Source organism: Protobothrops mucrosquamatus, unplaced genomic scaffold, assembly GCF_001527695.2.
Source record: "Protobothrops mucrosquamatus isolate PMUCROS unplaced genomic scaffold, P.Mucros_1.0 scaffold2286, whole genome shotgun sequence".
NCBI lineage: Eukaryota > Metazoa > Chordata > Lepidosauria > Squamata > Viperidae > Protobothrops > Protobothrops mucrosquamatus.
The window spans coordinates 121,291-145,920 of NW_015388373.1; the positions used below are offsets into that span (position 1 = coordinate 121,291).

The window sequence follows — 24,630 nt, forward strand, 5'->3', positions numbered from 1 at the left end:
CACTGCAGTTGTTAAATTAGTAACAAGGTTGTTACTAATTGACATTACTTGTCAAAAGGTGACCACATGACCCTGGGACACCGCAACTGTCATACATGTGAGTCAGTTGTCAAGCATCCAAATGTAAATCATATGATCGTGGGGATGCTGCAACAATTGTCAGTGTGAAAAACAGTCATAAGATATTTTCTTCAGTGCCGTTGTAACTTTGATCAGTCACCAAACTAAATGTTGTAAGTTGAGGACTACCTGTATTGGGGGTTTGGAAGGTATCTTGAAATCATTCTTTGTTTCTGCTTTTATATTTGAAGTATAGATTTTGGTACAATAGAGAATTCAGTTTTAAAAAGAATTCACCAAAAATTGATCTATAAGCTGAAATTCCAAAGTAGCAATTTGTCTGTTTTTATTTTGGAAAAACAGAACTTTATAAACTCTAAACTCACGTGGGTCATTTCAGTATGCTATTAAGACAGAGAAAGATTACGGTAGTCTTTTGAATAAGCGTTCTAGTCCTTACTAATGACAGCTTGGACATAGAGATGTCACAATACAAATTTGGCCTTTATTTGTGCCCTGACATCAGATGTAAGTATATTGGTCACAGGGTTTGTTTCCCCCACTGCTTAGATGCCTGTGCAATTAGCCCTGAATTGTAAGAGATCCATAAAAATAAAACCAAAATACAAGTTTTGAGTTATGGGTTGTAACAAAGCAGTAGATGTGTATAAAATGGAACACTTAGATGTCCTGAATGAATTACAATGGTTACTACAAAGAAATATTACCCATACACAATCCTAAATATAACTGCCTTTATGCCTTTTCAAGATCTAGATACCTTATTGCATTCATTACATGAATCTATTCACCAAATTAAAATGCAGCTTTTGCTGAACTTTTCAAGGAAACTTCTAAATAATCATCATCCAAGTAAGTTTGCTGGCGTTGAAGTTAATATCTATTTGGTAGTAGGAATATTTATGTGCATGTGTTTTGTACCTCCCAAACTATTTTGATTGCTGAAAGAAATAAGGAAAGCAGGTACTAGATCTGTCTGAGAAACTTAAAATATTAGAAAAAAAACATGGACAAAGACCTTTGTCATGGTGGTAAAGGAGTTTCCAAAGCCACTACAAAGATGCCCGGTTGCAGTTAATGACAGACAGGTAGTCAGATTTCCAGGATATCTGGATCAAATTCATTCATTCATTCATTCATTCATTCATTCAAATTCTACAGGCCCTCTCTCAGATAAGTGGCTCTGGGTGGCAAATAATCATAAAACCAAATTAAAACCAAGCATAAGCACGATAAAAATATATGTGTCTCTATATCTATATCAACCAAGAAAAATGATAGCCAATATTATTTACAGTTGCTACTGTCTGATCAATGTCATTTTATTTATCTTAACATGGCTAAGATTTTATTTCTATTAAAGTAACCAAGTTTTGACCTCACCAGTTTTGTAATTAGTGGGTTTCACTGTGGTATTTTATTTGCTTTCTTACTCTGTTTTTTTTATTTGTTTTTAAGCTGTCCAATGGCTGTCACAAGGTTCTACCTATTTTAGAAAAACATGTTTTCTAAATTTTATCTCTCTCTCTCCTTTCCCTTTTTATAGGTTTCAAGACTTTGCTAAAAGGAATTTCTGGAAAGTTTAGCAGTGGTGAACTGGTGGCAATTATGGGTCCTTCTGGAGCTGGGAAGTCGACCCTTATGAATCTCCTGGCAGGATACAGGTCAGTAAGAGTAAGGAAAACACCTGCACACCTTTTTTTATGACCAATGTCTAAGAAGTTAAGTGTGCTGCCAAGATGCACTGTACGAGTATATATATATATGCAGATCTTGGCGTATTCGGGTCTTTTCCCATGTAAGATGTCCCACGACGACATCACCAGCTGCTGCACCTCCCTCCGACCCCCACACAAAGCAAACAGACACACGCCATGAACACAGAGCCAGACCGCAAACTCGGAGCCAAACCAAAGCCCGGTATGCTACATCACAGCCTTCTGCTCTGGACACCATATCACAGAACTCAGGAGGTTACAACGCTAAAGCTCAGGATGTTACAACACAGCCAACCACCCAGGATGTTGCAACACAAAACTCAGGATATCACTACACTAGATCTTAGGATGTAATCACACAACCCATTACCCAGGTCATTATAACACAAAAGACTAATGGGCACACAGCCAGCACCTCAACTACTCAGGATGTTACAAAACAGCTGAACAATCCGCAAACAATAATAGCCAACCAATCCACACAGCCAACCAATCCACCTACAGCATCTAAGCCAGCACTCCACACACCCCCACCAATATTTATAGAGAGACGGCAGCTCCGATCACACTTTGCTCGCACAAGCACGAAGCTGAAGACCCCAGCCTGAAGATGACAAGTGGGACCTTGTCGAAACGTCGCTAAGATACTCTCAATCTTACACAGGAAAAGACCCAAATACGCCAAGACCTGCATACCTGTACCCGTGAAAATCTATGAATATATATATGTATGTATGTATGTTTGTATGTATGTATGTATGTAATATATGTTTATGTGATAGGCTGCATCTCTTGGTGAACTTTAAATATTAACAATGGTTTCTGTAAAAATCAGGATGAAAGATTGGCGGTCTCGTGCCCTTCGTCCCAGAAGCCGCCTGCATCTTTACATTTTGGCTCCACCTTCTGCTTTAAATAAGCAGTTTGGTCATTTCTTCTGCTATCATCTATTTTCCAAGGGCACTTGGTTTGGCATCTTGTCCACAGCTCTGGTATGTGGGACAGCCTTTTCAACATGTACTGCCATTCTAGCAATTATAAGAAAAAAATTATTATCCATTTTTGGCCATGTAGCTTAATGCAGGGGTCCCCAACCTCTGGGCCATGGGCCACTAATGAGCCGTGAACTGTTTGCAACTGGGCCATGGAAACAGGTGAATGCGCATGTGTGCATCCCCACTTGTGCAAGCAGCGGGCAACTGTGTGCATGTGCACTCCATTTACTGTGAGCAGCGGGCACACGTGCATGCCTCTTGCACAAATGGAGCTGTGCTTGCAGGTCGCTCAGGTGTAACCATCCCCTCTTCTCCCCCCCCCACCAGTCTGCAAAGCCAGAAAGGTTGGGGAACTCTGACGTAATGCACTTACCTTTTCATTATGAAGATATTTTCAGCCTAAATGTATTAGTCTTTCAGGAACTTCAGAGATGTAAATCCAACACTGTGTGCTATTAGGAGAGTTACAGTAGTTTCCCTATGATAGTTGCACATATAGAAACTTGATAAATAAATAACAATTTGTGAATGGAAGGTTTTTCTATAATAGCCCTTAAACTGTTTGTGTATCAGACTCTGATAATAATTATTTCACATTTCATGCTTACTTGCATATACTAGAAAAGAACTGACTCCTGTACTGTGAAAAACCTGAATGTATAGGCTTGCCTGTTTAATCTGCTCTAGAGGCATGGAAAAAAAATAGGCTGTTTCTTCTCTTGCTTTCAGAGAGACTGGGATGAAAGGAGAAATTCTCATAAATGGGCAACATCGTGATTTGCGTTCTTTCCGCAAAGTGTCTTGTTACATCATGCAAGATGACATGCTGCTTCCACATCTTACTGTCCAGGAAGCTATGATGGTATGGTTATTAATAATAGCAATCACATCTATGTAACATACAGTTGTTTTTTTTCTGAATTAGCTTCTTCCTGGGTTACGCAGTGATTATTGTGCATCAAAGAACATGAAAAGAAATAAGGTGCATTCATGAAAAAGATTAAGAGGAATTATGGACAACATAATTCCTGTCCCAATTCACAGGGAGGAAAAATCTTCCATTAAATCTGCTTTGCTGAAGAACTAATGGACAGATTGTATCCTTTGTCCAGCAATTGGGTAAATTTCCCAGAAAGAAAGAAAAGAAAAGAAAAGAAAAAAAAAGAAAAGAAAAAGAAAGAAAGAAAGAAAGAAAGAAAGAAAGAAAGAAAGAAAGAAAGAAAGAGAAAAGAAAGAAAGAAAGAAAGAAAAGGTAGCTTTGCTGGAAGAAAGGAATGTGTGAGGTAGAAACTGGTGATTTTTTAAAAGCTATATTTATGAAGCTATATTATAAATCACAAAATCTGCACATTCACAGAGATTAAATACAGAAGCAGCTGGAATACTGCTATTTACTTACATATTTTAAAGCTTTTATATGCTGCTCCAAATCAGTATGTTCTAGGCAAATTGCCACTATCTGTATTACTCAATTTCACTGTTTTCTAACATGTTATTTCTCCCATAGTTACAGCACTAAAGATCAGTTTATGCATCATGTTTATATTTTAAAGACAAGAGAAAGGGTGTTGCTTTCATTGCATGTGGCTGTTAAATAGCCATTGTGTTTCAAACATTCTGCCATCATTGTATCTGATGCATCCATGGTGGTTATAATAGAGTATTGCAGGCTAATTCTGCTGACTGCCAGCAGTTAGTGCAAACAATATATTGTGCAAACAATATAAACATATTGTGCAAAACCTGCACAATATGTTTAATAGTTTGCATATCACCACCACAATCACAACATCCTTGACCATAGCCGAATGAGAGCGTGTTGTCTTCTAATGTGGGATGTCATGATATTGCCAAGTACTAGTAACCAGTGCACAGGAGTGGGATCCAATGTGCCAGAGATGATACACATTGTCTGGTGGAATTGGACATTGACCATTGGACACTGTTAAGCCATACCCTGGCACAATATTCAACTGTGGAATAAACCAAAGCATAGGCTGTTGTTCATAGAGTGTTAGCATCAGCACCCCTGGGATGTTCCAGCCAATCTGTTCAGTAAATTGTTGTGTTTCAATTTTACAGGAACTGCAAAATAGATACTGCTTGTCAATCAATTTAATAAAAACTGGGAAAAAAGAAATGATCTTAGACTTTTTAGCCAGCCCATTTTAATGATATTTTATTCAGATGTGTATTTCCAATTCTTTGTCACCATCATGTTGGGAGTCTCAGAAATAATCAAAATTATTTCAGTACTCTATATTGTTGATCAAGTATGTCCTTTCTAAGCAAGCATTCAATTTTAAATTAAAATCTGGTCTTTTTGAGCATTGTGTTACAGATGCTGAATTGAACAGACAAATCTTACAAAAATATGCGTATCTCAACCTCAAAAATATATCAAAACTTGCAAGTCTTGAACTATGTGGCTGGCTCTCTTGAACTGCAACAGAATACAATCAAATATTTTGGAGGGTAGTATACCTAAATGCATTCACAGCTTTGGAAAATATTATTTTTCTAAGCAGAATTATTATAATAAAAGTATAATTTTCAGGTAAAATGTTTTTAAGTAGTTTCTTGAAGAAATTGTTCAGTCAAAGGTGTCTTTTTTTCTTCATGAATACTTGCAAGCTTCTCACATTATTCTAACAAATATTTATCCTAATTGAAACTATTGATAATATTTAATCTCTTAAGGATTTGTTTCCTGACTTCTATACAATAATAACTACGTATTTTAAATAAGCAGCCACATTAGTTGCAAAAGACCTATACTGTATTATAGGAACCAGATAAATGCTTTGCATGAGTAACCCCTTCCCCCAAATAAATTGAATTAATAAGTATAATATTCTACTATTTCAGGTGTCTGCCCACTTGAAACTTCAAGAAAAAGATGAAGGCAGGAGAGAAATGGTATGTGTATTACTTAATTCTGACTTAAAAATGTGGTACTTACTTTCTTTTAGAAGAAAACACAGTATACTTTTTATATCTAAAAGTATTTTAGAAGATTTTATAGAATGTTTTCTCTCTTTTTCACCAGATGTATGAAATGTTGAATGCAAAGAATATCCAGTTTGCATATAACGTATAAACTGGATCCCTAGCAGGGTGTACAATACATGGATAATAGTAGAATAATAGTAGAACAGGATCATAGTTTTCATCCAAAATGACTATTTAGTCTTGTTTCCTTACAACCTTAACAATAACTAGAAATAGCAAACTCCAAAGAGTTGAACAATATTAAAATAAATATTAAACAATATGCTTCCTAATACCTCAGAACTGGCACATTAGAAAAATTTAAAAACATTTACCTATACACTTCCCTATTCTTTTTAGCAAATCTCAAGAACCCAGTTATGTTTCAGAAATCACTGTTGTGATATGAATACAATTACAGAAATTATTACCAAAGCTTCCCTTATGTTGTTCCTCTTCACAGGTGAATGAGATCCTGACAGCTTTGGGTTTGCTATCATGTGCCAGTACTCGTACTGGAAGCCTTTCAGGAGGGCAGAGAAAACGTCTTGCGATTGCTTTGGAACTGGTGAACAACCCACCGGTTATGTTTTTTGACGAACCTACCAGGTAATTTGTGTTCTGGAGTAAAGGCTGACAATAATTTCAAATATGCTTCAAAACATATATTGTTTTTAGTATCCAAAATATTAAAAAGTGAAAAGTATCCTCTTGATGTTTTAATTTAAAATGTTAATCAGATCTTTTTAAAGAAAACAGAGACCTTTGACTGTGGAAATTCACCTTGTGCATTTATGTATTACATCAAGTTGAATATAATCCTGAATTTAAGATGTTCTTTCCCTCCAAAGGGAGGATAAGAAAAATATATTAAAACACAGATAAAAATTTAGTGTAATGTTCAGCTTCCTCACCTTGTCAATCTAGGATTGCCAACTCAGATGAAACCAATGCTGGAAACTTGCCTAAATAATTCCAATAAGTGTGTGCATGTAAACCAGAATCAAATAAAAAAAAATACTTTGATGCTAAAAACAAACTCCAAATTGACATACTTAAGATAAAAAAAAACTCTATAAATTTAATTAATCATTAGTTGTTCAATTATCTGTAAAACAAGGTACTTGAGTTATAAAATCCACGAATCTCCATCTTCATATGTTAGCATTCATTCTATCAAACTTAAATAAAACTCTCATACACAGGAATAGACACTTCCTCATAGGTGTCAAAAACAAAGTGGGAAAACAGGATGGAGATGGGACAAAGAGTAGCTGCAGCAGGAAAGGAAGAGAAAAAAGGAGAAAGAGTGAGAAAGTAAGGAGAAGAGGTAGCTGGATGGTTAAAGAAAAAAAAAAGAAACTAGATTTCATTTTTGAAAGGTTAGATTTACAGGGTAGCTGGTCCTCCCAAGCAACAGAAAGGCTAATTTTTAGAGGCATCCATATATTTCAGAGTACACTCTGCAATTGTTTGCATCTCTATCCACTTATAGTGTTTATTTGAAAAGAAATCTTGCCTTTCTATCAGGTAAATAAAGTGTCAGTATGAATTCCTGTGTTAATACATCATTTATCTCTTCATTAAGTGTAGTGTATGCGGGTTGTGAAATCCTGCATTTAACCAGAGTTGCTACTACTACGTGTACTACTTTGAGTTCCATAAGAAAAACAAAGTATATAGCATATGTCTATATCCGTTGATCACCATGACTTCATGAGTTGGTCTCAAGATTTTTTTTATAACTCTAATAACAGCAGCAGCAGCAACAACAAATTATTTGGTATTGAGAATATCAGGAGGTTCAGTGACATATTCTTGTCACAGGCCAATCTCCCTATTTTTAAATAGAAAAAAATCACAGTACAACATACTGTAAAGCAAAGGGGCAGCTTCCTACATTTTCAAGAAGCTCTCAGGGCTCCCAATAAATGTGAAAAAAAAGGAAAAATAAAAATGTTGGATAGCTACAATCCAAGCTTTGTTTTCCCTCTAAAGAAAGGACCAGCATAAGCAAAGATAGTAGGTAGCGTCTAGTATAGTGTGATCTAGAGCAGCGCTTCTCAACCTATGGGTCGCGACCCCATTTGGGGTCGATCGACCATTTCACGGGGGTCGCCAAGCAAGGCTGTCCGCCATTTTTTCCCCCTTTTCCGGTGGGTGCCTTATCTCCCTTGAGCTGGGCCAGCTGGTGGTCGGCCTGCTCCGTCTCTGCCGCTTGCCAGCTACGCCTCGGCTGGCGCAGGGGGCGGAACCACGCATGTGCGGTGCTCCCAGGCAGGGAAAGTCCTCGACTTACGACCGGTTGGGTAGTCCTTGACTTATGACCGGTTTAGTCCTCGACTTATGACCGGTTTAGTCCTCGACTTACGACCGGTTGGGGGTTGCGGCATTAAAAAGGTTAAGAACCACTGATCTAGAGGTTGCTGGTAGCACTGTAATAATTACGTGCTTTGCAATTGTTTATATCACCTGTAACCACCATTGTGAATTGGCAAATCACCAGCCCCAAAAGAATTTTTGCTTTATGAAATGAATCACGTGAGTTTTCTGTTTTTCCAGTATCTCACTTGTATTCAGTATCTTGAGCTCTTTGACAAAAGTACTCTCCTATCAAATCACTTTAATTAACTGAATATAGGCCAGCCCTTTCAAAAGCTCCAAAATGAGAGAGATTAATTTACTCTGGGTTCGTGACACTCGAGCACTGAAGGTACTGTACTGGGTTATATGAAAATGTACCACATATATTATTATGTGTGAATAATATATAAGAAGTGTACACATGAACATCACTGGTTGTCAAGGGTACATTTTGATGCACAGAATATGGTGTTAGCAACTTTATAAATGGCAGGCTAAAATGTGTGTGTGTGTGTGGGGGGGAGAAATAAGTAAAGATTACCCGTGGGAGTCTCTTGCTCGACTTTCATTCAAACTCTTCATTCCAAGTTCAATTTTGGATATTAAAAAAAACAAAGTGGACAAACTGTGTTTTCTTTATTTTTTTCATAGTGGCCTGGACAGTTCATCTTGCTTTCAAGTTGTCTCTCTGATGAAGGCTTTAGCCCAAGGTGGCCGGTCCATCATCTGCACTATCCATCAGCCCAGTGCCAAACTCTTTGAACTCTTTGATCAGGTAGAATCACAGGGCTGGAAGACATGCATATGTGCACACAGTGTCAGAGCCATTTGGATCCTGGTCTTGAAAAGGCCTTTCCTCATCATTAAAAGATTCTTTGTTAGCGTCATATTAACAATCATTCACAGAGAAAACCTGTGTGTTAGTGGCACCCTCCCATAGGTAATACATCACCTGAAGAAAAGGATGAGTCAGTGCAGTTGAATTACTTTGGGAATCAGTTAGAACAGAGTATTATAAGGAAGTTATCTCCTGCCAGCTGTTCCTTCAAACTGCTTACATTTTAGTAAATGCATTTACAAATCATTCCTAAATATTAAAGTAATTTGCTTTAATAAGGTAATTTTCCCTGCAGAATTCCACTGCAGCACTTTGATGTGGTAACATTCTGCCTTTGCAAAAATCTAGGCAGGGCCAATCTGCCTCGCTCGTCAGATCTCAGAATGATAGCAGCTGAGTGAAAGTAGCCATCTTTGATGAACATAAGTGGGGATGTTTTATTTCACAAAGGAGAGGAGGTTTGAAAGGGTTGCTTTGGTTAAATATCAAGAAAGAGAAGTGCTCCCTTGAAGATCTACCAGTCCTAGTGTTTAGCACAGGAATAAAACATGAGATGTTGCTGAGTTCACACACATTTCCACTCACACAGCTTTTTAACTTTCACTCAACCTTTCTCAGACTTCGGACTTTATTATATTCCACATACGATATGTAGTAGGTTTATGCAAATGTACTTAAGACATCCTTTATTTTGCTGGATGTCTAAGGAAATGTCTCTTCAAACTACCTCTGTGAAGTGGTGCCCTGTTTTTCTTCAAACAAGCAGAATGACTGCTTTGCTTGATGGCAATAGCTGCTGTTCATTAAATCTGTTCATTGAGATAGATCAGCCTTATCATAACTCTTCATGAAGGTGGCTGAATGTAATTCTGTCAAGATAGGGCAAAACATATTTGTGAGGTGAAGTAACTCTTTGGGTAGATTGCCAATAATTTGTATGGTTTAACAATTTATATCAAAATAAAATTAGTAATCCGTGTGTAATTAGATAAAAGTATTTAACATATTGAAATTTGTCGGGCATTAAAATTGAATATAATAGAATTAGGAAATTGTTGAGAAATTGAAGACATTGAGATTGTGTATTTAGGAAATTTGTGATGAGAGAAATGAGATTAGATCTGAATTAGCCCTAGTGTGCATGCATGCTAACATATGTAACAAATAATTTTGTTAATTAAAATTTAGGGCTAATTTAAAGCTACACCTGAGAAAAATGTTGATATGAAAATGTTGTACAATAAGACTAGGCATTAGAAAAATAGATGCTTTTTGTGTATATGAGGAGAGAGTTCAATAAATTAAAATGCAAGAAATATCTTCCAGTAGTTAAACCTGGAAACACATATTATATACTGTAAAATCCTATTACATAGATTTAACTATGTCAGTGTTTCTCCTTTCACTTAGATAATATTTTTTTAATAAGATTGCACACCATAATTCTGAAGCTAGACAGGAAGATACTTTATAATTTCTTGTTTTTCTTTATTTCAGCTCTATGTCTTGAGCCAAGGGCAATGCGTTTACCGTGGGGAAGTATTAAACTTAGTCCCTTATTTGAGAGATTTGGGTTTAAATTGTCCAACATATCACAATCCAGCAGATTTTGGTGAGCAAAATGATAGAGGTTTTCACTTTCTTTCACAAGTTTTTGGGAATGATACTGAATTTCTGTGTGTGCTGTTTGTCTGTGTTTGTGTGTTTATATACCTATGCATGGTAATTATATGGTATCTATTTCTTGATATCGTATACCCCCTAGTGGTAGATAGAATTGCCAGACCTAGTTCATTAAAAAAACTCTTTGAAATAAAACTAAGAGCACGTAAAATACAACAGAGCTGTATTTGCTGATTTTTTTCCCTTTCTCTTTTATGATTAAAAATGCAGAAGCTCAAGACATGCCTTATTTGGGGGGATAATTTCATATTCCTATTGGAAATAAACATAAATTCAAGAGGATAGGGCAGTCATAATCAATTTACATTAATTGATGGTATACTTTACATACTGAAAATAAAATTTAATTAGGAAGGTGAAATATTCATGACAATTTTTTTGAAATATTTTCCTTTAGAGGTATTCTTCTTACATGGAGTAAAGAATAGCATACTGAAGTGTGTGTTTTTTAAAAAAAGAATTTGTAGTAACGTTGATTATTAAAGCTATCTGCATGGATATTGAAATAAAGTTCACATTTAAATTGGTTGATTGATCAGCCATAATTTTTTAAATCATTTTAAACAATTTTAGAAATTCTGAAGTTTTTTAAACTTTGTTTCCTCTCCATAGTTACCTGTTTTTCACAAACTGCCCAATAATATGCCTCTAAATTGGTACCTCTACCCCTAAACTTTCATGTTAATTATATCATCTGAACTATCTACATTCATTCAAGGTCAGTTTGTGACCCCTAGAAATATGTTTATGACATATTTCTATATTTATAGCCACGCAGAAAATATTTTCTAATTCCTGATGTGATTCTCAGATCTTTTGTAATTACTGTTTTTTTCTTAATTTTCAATGGCTGCCATGTATCCAAACTATTGCTTCTAATTCCAAGATACTGTTTGTGTGTAAGTGGCTGACTTAGATGTTGAAATAATAGACAGTATAGTTTTATCACATAAGCTGGAACTCAGTTTCCTATCTTTAAAATTCCAAAGGATATTAGCCTTAATTAAAATTATAAACTTTATGTCATAAAAAATTGTGGTTACAGTATTGTTTTCAAATGCATGCCAAATGCTTTCGAGTGGCAATAGCCCTTTTGATATAGGGGAGTCAGTCAGGGCATTATGATGCAAGCCCTGTCCCTTTTCCTATGTCACCCATGTCACAGGATCACAATGCAATCTGCCACATGTATGGCCCAAATAGCTGAGGTTAGTGGCAGAACTTTGCAATGCGTTAGCATGCTGATGAAAATGGCAAGTTCTGTAGACGCTTCTGCACTTTGTCTTGATGGTTGGCAAACTCCACAATTTTATGCATACCTGACAACTAGGAATAATGCTTTTAATAAAGTATTATTCTAATAAAGTATCTGGCTTTTATTCTTCTATGTAGTAGGATTAAATAGTTTTTTCTATCTGTTTAGTGATGGAGGTCGCCTCTGGTGAATATGGAGATCAGAATAGCAGGCTTGTAAGAGCTGTGCAAGAAGGAATGTGCGATGCAGATTACAAGAGAAATTCTGGAGGAGAAAATGAACTTAACCCCTTTTTATGGCACAAACCATCAGAGGAGGTAATTCAAAGTAAAGGAGATCAGGTCAGGCACTGTAGCTCTTTGAGTTCTTTAGTTTTAAGCCCTTCCTTCGGCTGGGAGTTGGGTGACATATAAACCTAATAAATTTATTATTATTATGGTTCATCACATAGCAAAATATATATTTAGACTGGATTTGGTATTTTTATCCACTTATTGAATATTATTACTATTGAATTATTTCTAAATTGTAATAAAAAGTGAGCCTAACTCAGCAGTTATTTCTACAATTAACCCCCCTCATCATACAGGGGTGCTTCTCAAGAAATTTTGTCCCAAAAGGTTTATATGCCAACACGAATACTTGAACTGGGCCCAGAAAACAACCAGCAACCAGCGTGACTTTTTCTTTGTAGAAATAAATTCCCCAAATTTTAGTGCCAAATTCTGGCCCATCTTCAATTTAAGACTATCTTCAAGGATGATCTCACAATGAATGATTTGTAATAATCTAATTCTGTGACTACTGGGATATGTGTTACTAATTTGAGGTCTTTCTTCTTCAGATAGAAGCAAAATTGATTTAACAGTCAATATGGTAAAAAGACTCCCATGCTACAGATGTCATGTGGCTGTTCAGCATGAAAGCTAGATCCAGAAGCACCCATAGAGTGCCAACCTATTCTTAAAGTGGGAATTCCAGTCCATCCAGAATAGGTTTATGTCTGAAATTCAGTCCCTGTAATTAGTAACACTGAGTTTAATTTCAGGTTTTTTTCCTGTCCATTCAAGTCTGGTGAAACACAAAGGAAGTGACAGATTAAGATTATAGTTGATGTAAACATCTAAATTATTTTTAAGTCTAAAATTCTAATATGCTGAATCTTGATATCATGTGAAGTATTTTATTCAAAGTATTTACAGTGTTTCACTGAAACATCTTTCTTACCTGGAACAGAAGAGAAATCAAGTCTGTGACAGACTAAGAAAGAACTTCTCATGCATGGATAAATATATCACTAGTTGTTAGTGGTAACAACTTTAATGTTGTTTAATGTTGTTGAGAAGGAGCTATATCTCAAAAAAGAATTGTTTTAAATTCAAGTGGTTGAGTCCTGTTTAGAAAGTTAAAGATTAGTTGGCTAGTTCTTAAATCTGAATCAACAACTCTTTTTCTAAAAATTGTAAATTTGAGCCAACCTGTCATACATTATTTCAATTTAAGTTCTATTAAAATCAAGCCTGATATTAAGCAATGGATTCTAATGGCCAATGCTTCACTGATCTAAATTATTTGACTGTGTGCTGAATCCAGGTCAAACATCACTGCTGCAGCCCAGAAGTGGGGGAGCTTCTGTTAGATTCAGTATGTTAGAAATGGTTTACATTAGTGTTCTGCCTTCTGAGAAGTCAGCTGATACAAATGTAGGTCTAGCCCAGTGTGACCTGATTTTGTGCCAGCATTGTGGATGTTTCTCTGATAAGGCTGCACTTGGTTATTTTCCTGGCTCATCTTGGCATTTTTGCCCATATATTTTGTTATTTCACAACATTGTCTGCTAAAATATCTTAAAAATCAGTGGATGATTTCAACTGTCCCAAAAATAACCCAGCCAGTTTATTTATTTATTTTTATTTTGCCCTTCAATAGGAACCAACTGCAACAAACCAAGTTTGGATTCAATATAATGCTTACTTAAATGTTAGAAGGCAAATTTGTAGAATCAAAGTTATGTTCATTGATATTGCTGTTGAAACCCAAGAAACAATACAAACCAAAGATTTCTTTTCCACTTGTGTTTTGCACCAGGATTCTTCATCCATGGAAGGCTGTCATAGCTTCTCAGCCAGCTGTCTTACTCAGTTTTGCATACTGTTTAAAAGAACTTTTCTCACCATAATGAGGGATTCGGTAAGGCTCAGATTTTAAGTATAAGAAAGAAAAGTGCATTGTAAATTATCAGTTTTGACCTATGAAACCGTATTACTGATATTAAGTGCATAAAATAAAATAAAAAGATAGGTCTTATTCTTTTAGTGTTGCATAATTTAATCATTGCATCTCAAAAGTCAGGAGATGTAAATGGAGCTATGGATATTAAGCTTTACATGGATGTGTAATGTGCTTTAGATAATACTAAGAACATTATTAGTATTTAAGCCTCTGTTTTTCCCCCCATCTCTTTTGAGCTACGACCTCTGTAGCTTCATCCATGCTCTTAAGAGGACTTCAGTTTTGCCCCCTTCTAGTGCATCCCTATTGACCTTAATGAATGAGTACAAAATACTGGGAAACGTGTGGAATTAAAATTACAAAGTGAATTGTAGCAAAATCTTTGTCCAGCCCTGTATTTTCTTCCCAAGTATATTTTCTTCTTTTTTTTATCTTCCCACCAGTCCCTCACTTTTGTCTCACATCTGCTGGTTATTGCAAATCTATTCCTTCTTTTTCACACTGGAAAATTTAGGAAGATACTTTAATTTTTCACTAACTGAAAACATGAACTGGAAGCATTACATATAAGAAGCCTCTTAGTACAAAAATCACATTGTTTTAGAAAATTATTTGCATTCTCGCTTCTACGCTATACAGAGAACATCATCCTGTCTGTCATTCAGGATGTGTGTATACTGTATATAGACATTAGCATGCTATAGGATTTGCTAACTCAAAAATATTCTTAGCTCAAAGATAATTTTCCCTCTTAACAGGTCCTGACACATCTGCGGGTAACATCCCACATTGGAATTGGACTTCTGATAGGCTTGCTGTATTTGGGGATTGGAAATGAAGCAAAGAAAGTCCTGAGCAATTCTGGCTTCCTCTTTTTTTCCATGTTGTTTCTTATGTTTGCTGCGCTCATGCCAACGGTCCTTACATGTGAGTAACCAGTGTCATATAGCTGACTAGGCTTCTTTAGCCAGCAGCTCCCCAAATGCCCTGAACTTCAATCCCCCAAATTCCTAGTCTTTGGTTACATTGGCAGGGAATCACAACAGATGCTCTAAATCAGTGGCTCTCAACCTGTGGGTCGGGACCCCATTTGGGGTCGATCGACCATTTCATGGGGGTCGCCAAGCAAGGCTGTCCGCCATTTTTTTTGTCTGCCATTTTTTTCCCCTTTTCCGGCGGGTGCCTTACCTCCCTTGGGCTGGGCCAGTTGGTGGTCGGCCTGCTCTGTCTCTGCCGCTTGCCAGCTACGCCTCTGCCGGTGCAGGGGGCGGAACTACGCATGCACGGCGCTCCCGGGCAGGGAAAGTCCTCGACTTACGACCGGTTGGGTAGTCCTCGACTTACGACCGGTTTAGTCCTCGACGTATGACCGGTTTAGTCCTCGACTTACGACCGGTTTAGTCCTCGACTTACGACCGTTGAGGTCGCGGCATTAAAAAGGTTGAGAACCACTGCTCTAAATGTTCATATGGCACCAGTGGTGGAAAGCTTGGCAATATGCTAATAGTTTGATAAGCCACCTATTAAATAGTTTCAGTAATACTAACAAAATTCCATGTAGTTGTTTTATGCATACATGTGAGTGCACACACACACACACACACACACNTTCCTATTTTGGATTTTACTCTAACTTTGGATATTCTGATCTTCCCTATACTTGGGGGGATTGAGTGAAAGTGAATTTAAAATGGCGACGGAATGATACTTTTTAGCAAGAAGAAGTGAAAGTGACTCGGATTTCCGGTCTGGAACTTTTGCTACTTTTAATACTTTTATTATTCGTTTTGGATTAGTTGTTCAAAAGATTTTAAAAGCTTTTACATTGATTGAAATTTTAACTGTTAATATGGCTTTGAGAAGAGTGGCGCCCACAATTTCAAAGACAATTACATCTCCGATCTCACAGCCGCCTCAATCAACCTCTAAGCCGGCTTCCCACCCGCCACCCCCGCCATCTTCTTCACCTCCACCGCCCTCTGGCAAAGAATTACAGGACTTAATGACTGAAAGTATTAAGCAAATGACAGAGATGTTTCAAAAAATGGATGATAAAATGGAAAACAGGTTTGATCAAGTATTACAGCAACAACAAGAATTATTACAGAAACATGAGGGCTTTCGTATGAATGTGACAACTGCTTTTCAAGGTTTAGCTGAATATGTGGATGCGGTGGCAGAAAGGGTGGAGGAAAATTTTCTGCCTTCTTATATGTGTTTCAAGGCAGTGAAGATGCATAATATTCCCGCCATCTATTTTCCCCAAAACAATTACCCAGTGAGGTGAGTTAGTCTGAAAATGACTGGCCCAATGTCCCCCAATCAGCTTTCTGTCTGCATTTGCCTAAGCCAATGTGTCTTTTTTGTGGCGTAGGTGGCAGGTGATCCCAAGGAAAGACATATAGTTCATCCACACATCCACTTTCCTCCCATCTATAAGTTGGCAGGAAATAATGTGTATACATTGCAGTAGTCCCAGAGCTGAGTTTTACAGGTTTTCAGCAATGAGGGTGAGCATTTGCAGTGTTTGGAATGTGGTGTAAGTTCGGGAGAATGATAGGTACCTGAAATATGCATTTGTTTACATCTTTCTGGACCTAGGATTACCAGTTGATCATTCAAGCGCTCCTTCCTATTTTCCATATGTGTTTCCTTGTTCTTCCACTGGGGGGTATTGTCAGGTAACTCCCCATTTTCATACAACCCAGCTACTCTTGCTTAGCTTAGTTAATGAAAGATAGCTCTATCTACAAAACAATTTTAAAAAACCAACAGAAGAACTTGGGTGGGGGCAGATTAGAGTGTTTTAAAAGACTACCTTTATAATCAGTAGCAAATTATGTTTCCCAATCAAGATTCAGGAGAAATACTCTAAAATCTACCACTTTGGCTAGCATCCTTTCACCAACAAACATGAGAACAATGAAAGCAAGCTTGTTTACCAGCTAAAACTCTTCCCCCTCTGACCATTTATTCCCCTTCCCTCTGGTTAATCAGGTAGTCTGGTTTTAGCAGCCTTTCATCCTAATCCTTTTTGCTTACTATAAGGCCGTGGTGGCGAACCTATGGCACGCGTGCCATTGGTGGCACACAGAGCCCTTTCTGTGGGCACCCACGTCGTCGCCCCAGTCATAGGCCTTCAGCTGGGTTTTATAAAACCTTTTCGCTTTAGGCCTCCGCTGCCGTGTGCAAAAAAAAAAATGTTCAATCAATCAATCAATTTCAACTTCTCGTGGAAAAAAAAAATCTCGCAAAGTTGGAATTGATTGATTGAACTTTTTAGTCCCACCCAGTCTACCATTACCACCGCAGCCACACCCACCCAATGGGCCATGCCCACCCGGCACCCAACGTTACATAAGTGGGTTTTGGGTTGCAGTTTGGGCACTTGATCTCTAAAAGATTCGCCATCACTGCTATAAGGTAAGTGAATTCAGCAGCCAAAAGAGAGATCTAGTCTTCCAAGCTAATCCTTGTCTTTCATTGCTAAATCTGTGCAACTAAGAGGGAAATTGTCTTTTCACTTTAGGGTTTTAAAGTGCCAACAGCTGCTCCAAAGTGGAGGCTGGGATTGCTCCAAAGGGATTGCTTATCAAACAATCCCTTTGATCAATAAACAATGTGCAATCATGTATAAAGGATTATTAAAAACTTATTATTTAAAAGAACATAATCTTCCAGTAGTCAAGTGGGTTGTGAAACTCTTAAGGTTGCTGGTTCATGTCTAGCATCAATTGTCCATCTGTATTTATTATTACTTTTGCCAAAAACAACTGTCCTTGTTTTATTATAATTTATCTTCTATTTTCTCCCTTTTTCCCATGCTAGGACAGACAACAAGTCTAGTCAGTAATTTGCTAAAGCCAATTTCAATACAGGAGATAAGAGCCATGTCATCAGCATACATTAATACTGGCGTTTTCTGTCCATTAAATAAAAGGGAGAAAATATATTGTGACTTCATGACCATTGTAATATCATTAATATAGAAATTAAATAAGGGAGCAAGTAAACAGCCCTGTTTAACTCCTCTTTTCAATATGGCATTAATTACTAGAATTGCTTTGGATTTTATGTATTTCAAGTGCTATTTTTATTTTTCTATATAGTTCCTCTTGAGATGGGAGTATTTCTTAGAGAACATCTGAATTATTGGTACAGTTTGAAGGCTTATTACTTGGCTAAAACTATGGCTGATGTCCCTTTTCAGGTAAATCTCTTTCTGTGTCTCATGATTAGTTTAGGACAGGAAGATAGATAGCAATAGTAATCAGATGAAATTTTCTTATGTGGCTTGCAAAATGCAATATGTCATTTCATCGGGAGTATGAATTAATACTGCTACAAATCCTTTTATAGTACATAAATATATGCTATATGGCAGCGATGGTGAACCTTTTAGAGATCGAGTGCCCAAAAACTACCCCGCCCCACCCCGTCACCCACAGGGCCACCCACTGCCTCCATGGCCCGCCGCAGCAGATCACCCAGGCGGCCCAGCAGTGCCATGGCGGCCACGCCCTCTGCCCGTGGCCTGCAGCATCATCTGCACGTGATGGGGCGTGAGAGTAGAGTCTTGTCCCCACTGCCCGGCTGCCATGTCCTTGGCTGCACTGCTCTGTGTGGCCGTGCCCAGGGGCTACTCTCCTCTGGGGGGGGCTGCTGGTGAGAAGAGGGCTGCGGGGGGGGAGTGGGGCTGGGGGAGTGCACATGCCCACAGAGGAGGCTCTGAGTGCTCTCTCTGGCACGCATGCCATAGGTTTGCCACCACTGCTATATAGTATACAACCAGTTCCTAAATGTTTTCTTTTTATTATACACTGGAAAATGGGATAGCCAAATGGCATTTTACAATTGTGTCAAGAAATGAAATTTAAATCGCAGATGGATGGTCTCATGAATCAGTTTCCAGTAACTGTCAAATCTTGAGAAAAAGATAAACCAGCTATATTTGAGTTGCAATTAGGTTAAATCTGTAAGCTGCCCAGAGTTGCCTTATCAGGGAGATGAGCTACATCTAAATTAAATAAATAAATAAATAATAAATAACACTTTAGGCATGTGCAGAGCACTTAATGTAATATTTCATTCTATGTGCCTGGGCAAAGAAAACTCTTCAATTTATCAAAGTACCTGTATTTTTCACACGGCTGGTGTCTGCTTCTGAAGCTGCTCCAGTGGTCCTCATCTATATGTACATGCCAACCATTTCATAAACTAGAGTTCTACTCTGGAAAAATCCTGATAGGATGTGACTCATCTGATAAGAAGTAGGAAAAGTATTCTAGTGTCTGGCTTCTCATGTGCAGTGATAGATACAGGAACTAAAAATTTCATTCAGCTCATAAAGACAAAGAGATGGGACACCCATCTCTCTCTCTTCCACTTTATTTTCTTGATGTTAAATAGGGATATATTTCCTTCCTTTACTTTTGACTTAACAGAGCACCATATTCTGTTATTTGTCTACTACAGATTATGTTTCCTGTGGCTTACTGCAGCATTGTGTACTGGATGACAGCGCAGCCCTCTGATGCTCTGCGATTTCTCCTGTTTGCAGCACTGGGGACCATGACATCACTTGTGGCTCAGTCCCTGGGACTTCTGATTGGAGCAGCATCCACCTCACTTCAGGTCTCTTCTGCTTTATGTGATCTTCTGTATCTCTTTCTTTGGTGAGCCTGGCTCAACCTGATGTCCTCCAGGGGCCTTGGGATTTCCAATTCCATTCTTCCCAGCCAGCATAGCCAAAGCTTGGGGAATTATGTATTGGTAGTGGGAATTGAACTGTACTCATTATGTTTTTGCAGTCCGTGCCGAATATCACTGAAACAGTTTTTTTAGCCAATATGATTCTCATAAAAGTTTGATCCAACGTTTGATTTGTTAATTTAAAAAATATTTGTTTGTTTTTTTAAAGGTGGCAACATTTGTTGGTCCTGTTACAGCAATCCCAGTTCTTCTCTTCTCAGGCTTCTTTGTCAGTTTTGATACCATTCCTGCTTATCTCCAGTGGATGTCCTACATGTCTTACGTCAGGTACATTTGAAGAGTGCTTCTTGTTTTTTTCAAGCTAACTCTGCAAAGGCTATATCTTTTTAGATCAGAGATCCCCAACTTTTTGGGCACCAGGGACCGGTTTTGTGGAGAAAGGTTTTTCCATGGACCAGTGATTGCATGGTTTTGTGTGCTGCCTGCATCTCATGGATGGGGCTTTGCTTGTTTGTGCAGACCAATTGCTGGCATGCCACGGACTGGTACCAGTCCATGGACCGGGGGTTGGGGACCTCTATTTTAGACCATTCTTTGGAATTTTATTTTCACAGAGCAAGCTTTTTTCATCTTTAAGTATTCTTGGTATGTGTATTTGTCTATATATGTGCTGTGCAAACATCCATTCATGCGCTTCTAAAAAAAAAAGATGAATGTGCAGGAAAGCTGTATATATTTTCTCTTTCTGGAGTCCAGATATGAGTAAACCAATCTGATCTGCTGGATATCTAAAATTGGAGCTGAGTTATACAGCCCGAGTTCAAAGCTTGGCTTAGCATAAACCCTCTGAACTGCTTTGGTTCAAGTTACTTGTTTTCAGCCTAATAATCCAATACAACTCTCCTGACCATGAGGGATAAAAAAAAAATCTCTGTTGAGAGACAACACCTTTATTTTCAGTTGGAGAGGGGTTTTTTTATTTATTTTTTGCATTAATTCAAATGTATGTTTTTAATATCTGTAGTCTTTATTTAATTTCTTATTAACCCCCTTGAGTGATCAGCAGAACCAAAATATAAAATATTAATCAAATAATAATTCTGTTGCTATATACATTATTTCTGGCATTTCTTTGCCAGTATGGTGCAGATCTGGGCTTGCTTTAAGTTTGACCTTGCAAATGATTCCTTCCCATAGGTATGGATTTGAAGGTGTCATTCTTTCCATCTATGGTTTGGATCGAGAAGATCTTCATTGTGACAAAGATGACACTTGTCATTTTCAGAAGTCAAAGGCTATCCTCAAAGAGCTGGATGTAGAAAATGCTAAACTTTATTTGGACTTCATTGTGCTTGGAATTTTCTTCATCTCCTTACGTCTCATTGCCTATTTTGTTCTCAGATACAAAATTCGAGCAGAGAGATAGAGGACAAATGTGACCACATACAGTTCTAGAATGTGGCTCTTTTGGTTGTGGCAGATGAGTTTTCAAAGCTCAGTTGCAAATCATGTTGTCGTCTGACCCCTAGAAGAACTAAAATGGAAACTTGTTTCAGTTTTGAAAAACGTCACTGCTGATCCCAAGAGTTTCCTCTCCTGGAAAGTATATTTCTTCTAAGGTAGCTGTAGTTCTGGCAACTAGACTGAGAATGTCTATCTTTTATTATAAGTGAAAAAACAGAAAATGTTCTATCATCACTTCTTGCTGCATCTTATATGTTTTTTTCCCACAAGAAATTCTGCAGTAGTCTATACATTTTTCCAGTTGTATGAAAACCGAATGCTTAAAAATAAAGTAGGTGAGAAATCTGATATTAGTTCTCCTTAATACCCAGCTTTGGAGTTTTAATTATATGAGCTGGTCTCATAAACCAAATTTGTAATATTATATTATATTATGGTGAATGATGTAGAAGAATTTTAAAATCAAGATGAATACCCAGCTCCTTTCTCCTAGCATTCTGTTTTTGTAGTGTCTTTTCAGTCTCATTTTCTGTCTGTTTTATCTATTTTCTGTGAATGCAAAACTCGAAAGAGAGCAAATTAGAAACCAATCTCAAAGCCTGTTTGAATACTGTAGCATGTTTTTAATAACACATATTCTAAAAAGAGAAAGGACTACCAGTAGTTTGGTGTTTGGTATGATGAATGCTTAAGGACTTAGTTAAAAAGGTCATAGTCAAATAAATGTATATGCCCCTACCTAGCAATATACATAAACCTATTATTTTTGTTTTCACCAATTCTGAATGTCTCAAAAAGAAATTCAAATCATGCTTCCTTGACGTTCCAGCAGGGCTAGGTGATTTCAAACCCATTCATAGGCAGTTTATTTTTCCCTCACTCACTTTTTGCTAGATTCCAACCAAATTTATCTAAACTGTTTTTGTTACTAGTTTGACATCTAATTTGATAAGTGAGATGTGTAAACTGACGCCAATTATTAGAAGTGCCTACATCCTGATTTCAAATACTAGCTGTACATATAGCACTTTGTCTCAGAACATTATTTGATAAAATTAACATTATAGGAAAAAAGACTAGCACTCCGGGCCAGTCTTATCTACCTCAGTGCAATGGATTCAGGTTGGTTTGTTAGGAAAACCAATTAAGCTGTTTTCAATCCAAAACAGATTTCAAGTTGTCTATTCAGAAACCAGATCAAATTGCTGTTTCCAACGGAGGCTATTGTTGAATGGATACTAAATCACTCAAGCCAGATCTGTAGAGTTAAGCTAGAGCATCAAAGCAAAAGAAATAGAAATTGAAACAAAAACAAGGCTATACGGTTGAAGATAAATTAGTTTTATCCATATTATAAGATTTGCCCCTTCCACAATTCTTGTAAACTAGTAGTACATGTTCCTGAAGTGCATAGTTTATATTACTGAAAAATAATAGAGTAATTGGGATTGTATTAATTGGCAAAGCCAACGTCCTTCTTTCCCCATAATCCTAGTTTTAACTTTAGAGTAAAAAATAAAAACAGACACTGTTCTTTAAATTAGCATGCAATTTTATCTGTACCTATCACAGGATTCAAATCTGCACCACTAATTAGGTACTTGTAGGTCTGTATCCAGAAACCATTAAGAATGTACTTTGTAAATCAGCAGCAGATATGTAACAACATTTGTGACTAGCAGAGACAATCTCCAAGAATGTGATTACATACCTTCAACAAGAAAACTTTTCTTATACCCTTTGGAGGATAATTGGCCTCAAAACCAGTCAATGAATTGTAATGGACTACCACTAGATTTGGAAGAGTCACACAAGAAGTGCTTTGCTAGAAAGTCCTCAGGTGCTATCTGCTAATTGACAAGGCATTCATAGGAACTGAACATCCTTTCATGGAATACTGCAGGTACTGCAATACTGCAAGTGTAGGGATAAATCGTTTATGGATTATATCTCTAAATATAACATTATTTTGTTACAGGAAACATGGGCCACAGAGGATATGCGGCTTGATAATTTTTCAGTGCATTCTCTGAAGGGCAATAGATTAAGAAATGGGGGGGGGGAGGCCAAGCGGTGGATGTTTTGAATAAGTGAGTAATCTAAAACCCTGTAATCATTTTGTAATGGTTATAATCCTTTGAGTTGGCCATCTTATTGTTAGAAACACCTTTCTCCCATCACAACTGTTACAAAACATGTGAAAGAAAAGTGGCTTATGTTGGGACTATATATGACATCCTTAATAATTCTTTTTATTTCCAGTGTGATGTATCCATTTTGGATAACACGGAATCATTTCCATATTCTGATACTATATTGGATCAAGTCACTAATAAATTCCTAATTCTTTTGAAAAAGAAAGAACACACTCCACATTAAGTCTCTTTAAGTTCTGTTGGTGTTAGTTTGTAGATTACTTAAACTTGGGCACTTTAACTTGATTGTGTTGTTTCTAAGAGATTACCAGAGAATTTGTTAACATGCCAGGATTGTCTGGAATATCAAGTTTAAAAATATTGCTGTCCTAGATATTGCAGTCCCATTCTTAAGCCAAAAGTATAATTGGCATATTTCCACATTTGAATAAAATTCTTTTACAAGTTGTAAATCTACTTGAATTATTTTCAGCAATGGAAACTGGAAGTCATTACTGTGTGAAATTAGTAAACAAAAATGATTTCACGTATGGCAAATGTAATATAAAAAAAACAAGCAAAATGTTCTTTTCTTGTTCACATCCCTGAAAATACCTAGTCACATACAGATATTACAACTAAGGTTTGTTCAGGACCTCCCTTGCTTTTCAGTTGGAGTAGTGGGCGTGTCTGTTTCACATATTTTGGGAGTGCATTGCAGGAGGGAGGGATTCAGGATTGCTCTGTATTACTGGCTTTTATGTTTTAATCTGAAGACAAAAGGTACTCATGGTTTTGGTACAGACAAGCAGGAATCTTGTCCCTCGCCCACCTCAATAAAACGTATTGATTGCATATATATTTGCATATATCTGAGCTTGGCTTGGAAGCCCAACTAAATATGTGGGGAATATCCTGGTTGAATTCATACAACACACTAAACTACAAAGCAGCTAATCGCAATTTAGCTCAATGCATCATGAAACTCCAGCCTGTGCAGCTAGTTTATGATTCACTGTGTTATACAAATCCAGAAAATTGGACCAATGGGGTAAACTATGATTCCAATAAACAAGCTTAAGCATGTCATGCAAATATAGCCATTTGGTTTATTGTATTTTTACGTGAAACTTGCTATTTTCAGAAATATTAGAACAATAAT

The 24,630-nt window shown here is 37.2% G+C and overlaps 1 protein-coding gene across 1 annotated transcript in view; it reads left to right on the forward strand.

Moving 5' to 3' along the window:
- Nucleotides 1-21,741, forward strand: part of ABCG1 (ATP binding cassette subfamily G member 1) — a 39,237-nt gene extending 17,496 nt beyond the window's left edge. Inside the window, exons 2-14 of the mRNA XM_015824593.1 lie at nucleotides 1,628-1,745; nucleotides 3,524-3,656; nucleotides 5,663-5,713; nucleotides 6,249-6,394; nucleotides 8,801-8,924; nucleotides 10,485-10,599; nucleotides 12,094-12,242; nucleotides 14,014-14,115; nucleotides 14,916-15,084; nucleotides 18,267-18,367; nucleotides 19,633-19,791; nucleotides 20,078-20,196; nucleotides 21,067-21,741. Of these exons, the coding sequence (XP_015680079.1) occupies nucleotides 1,628-1,745; nucleotides 3,524-3,656; nucleotides 5,663-5,713; nucleotides 6,249-6,394; nucleotides 8,801-8,924; nucleotides 10,485-10,599; nucleotides 12,094-12,242; nucleotides 14,014-14,115; nucleotides 14,916-15,084; nucleotides 18,267-18,367; nucleotides 19,633-19,791; nucleotides 20,078-20,196; nucleotides 21,067-21,295 (1,715 nt within the window). The 3' untranslated portion in view covers nucleotides 21,296-21,741. The remainder of the gene's footprint in view (nucleotides 1-1,627; nucleotides 1,746-3,523; nucleotides 3,657-5,662; nucleotides 5,714-6,248; nucleotides 6,395-8,800; nucleotides 8,925-10,484; nucleotides 10,600-12,093; nucleotides 12,243-14,013; nucleotides 14,116-14,915; nucleotides 15,085-18,266; nucleotides 18,368-19,632; nucleotides 19,792-20,077; nucleotides 20,197-21,066) is intronic.
- The last annotated feature ends 2,889 nt before the right edge of the window (nucleotides 21,742-24,630 follow it).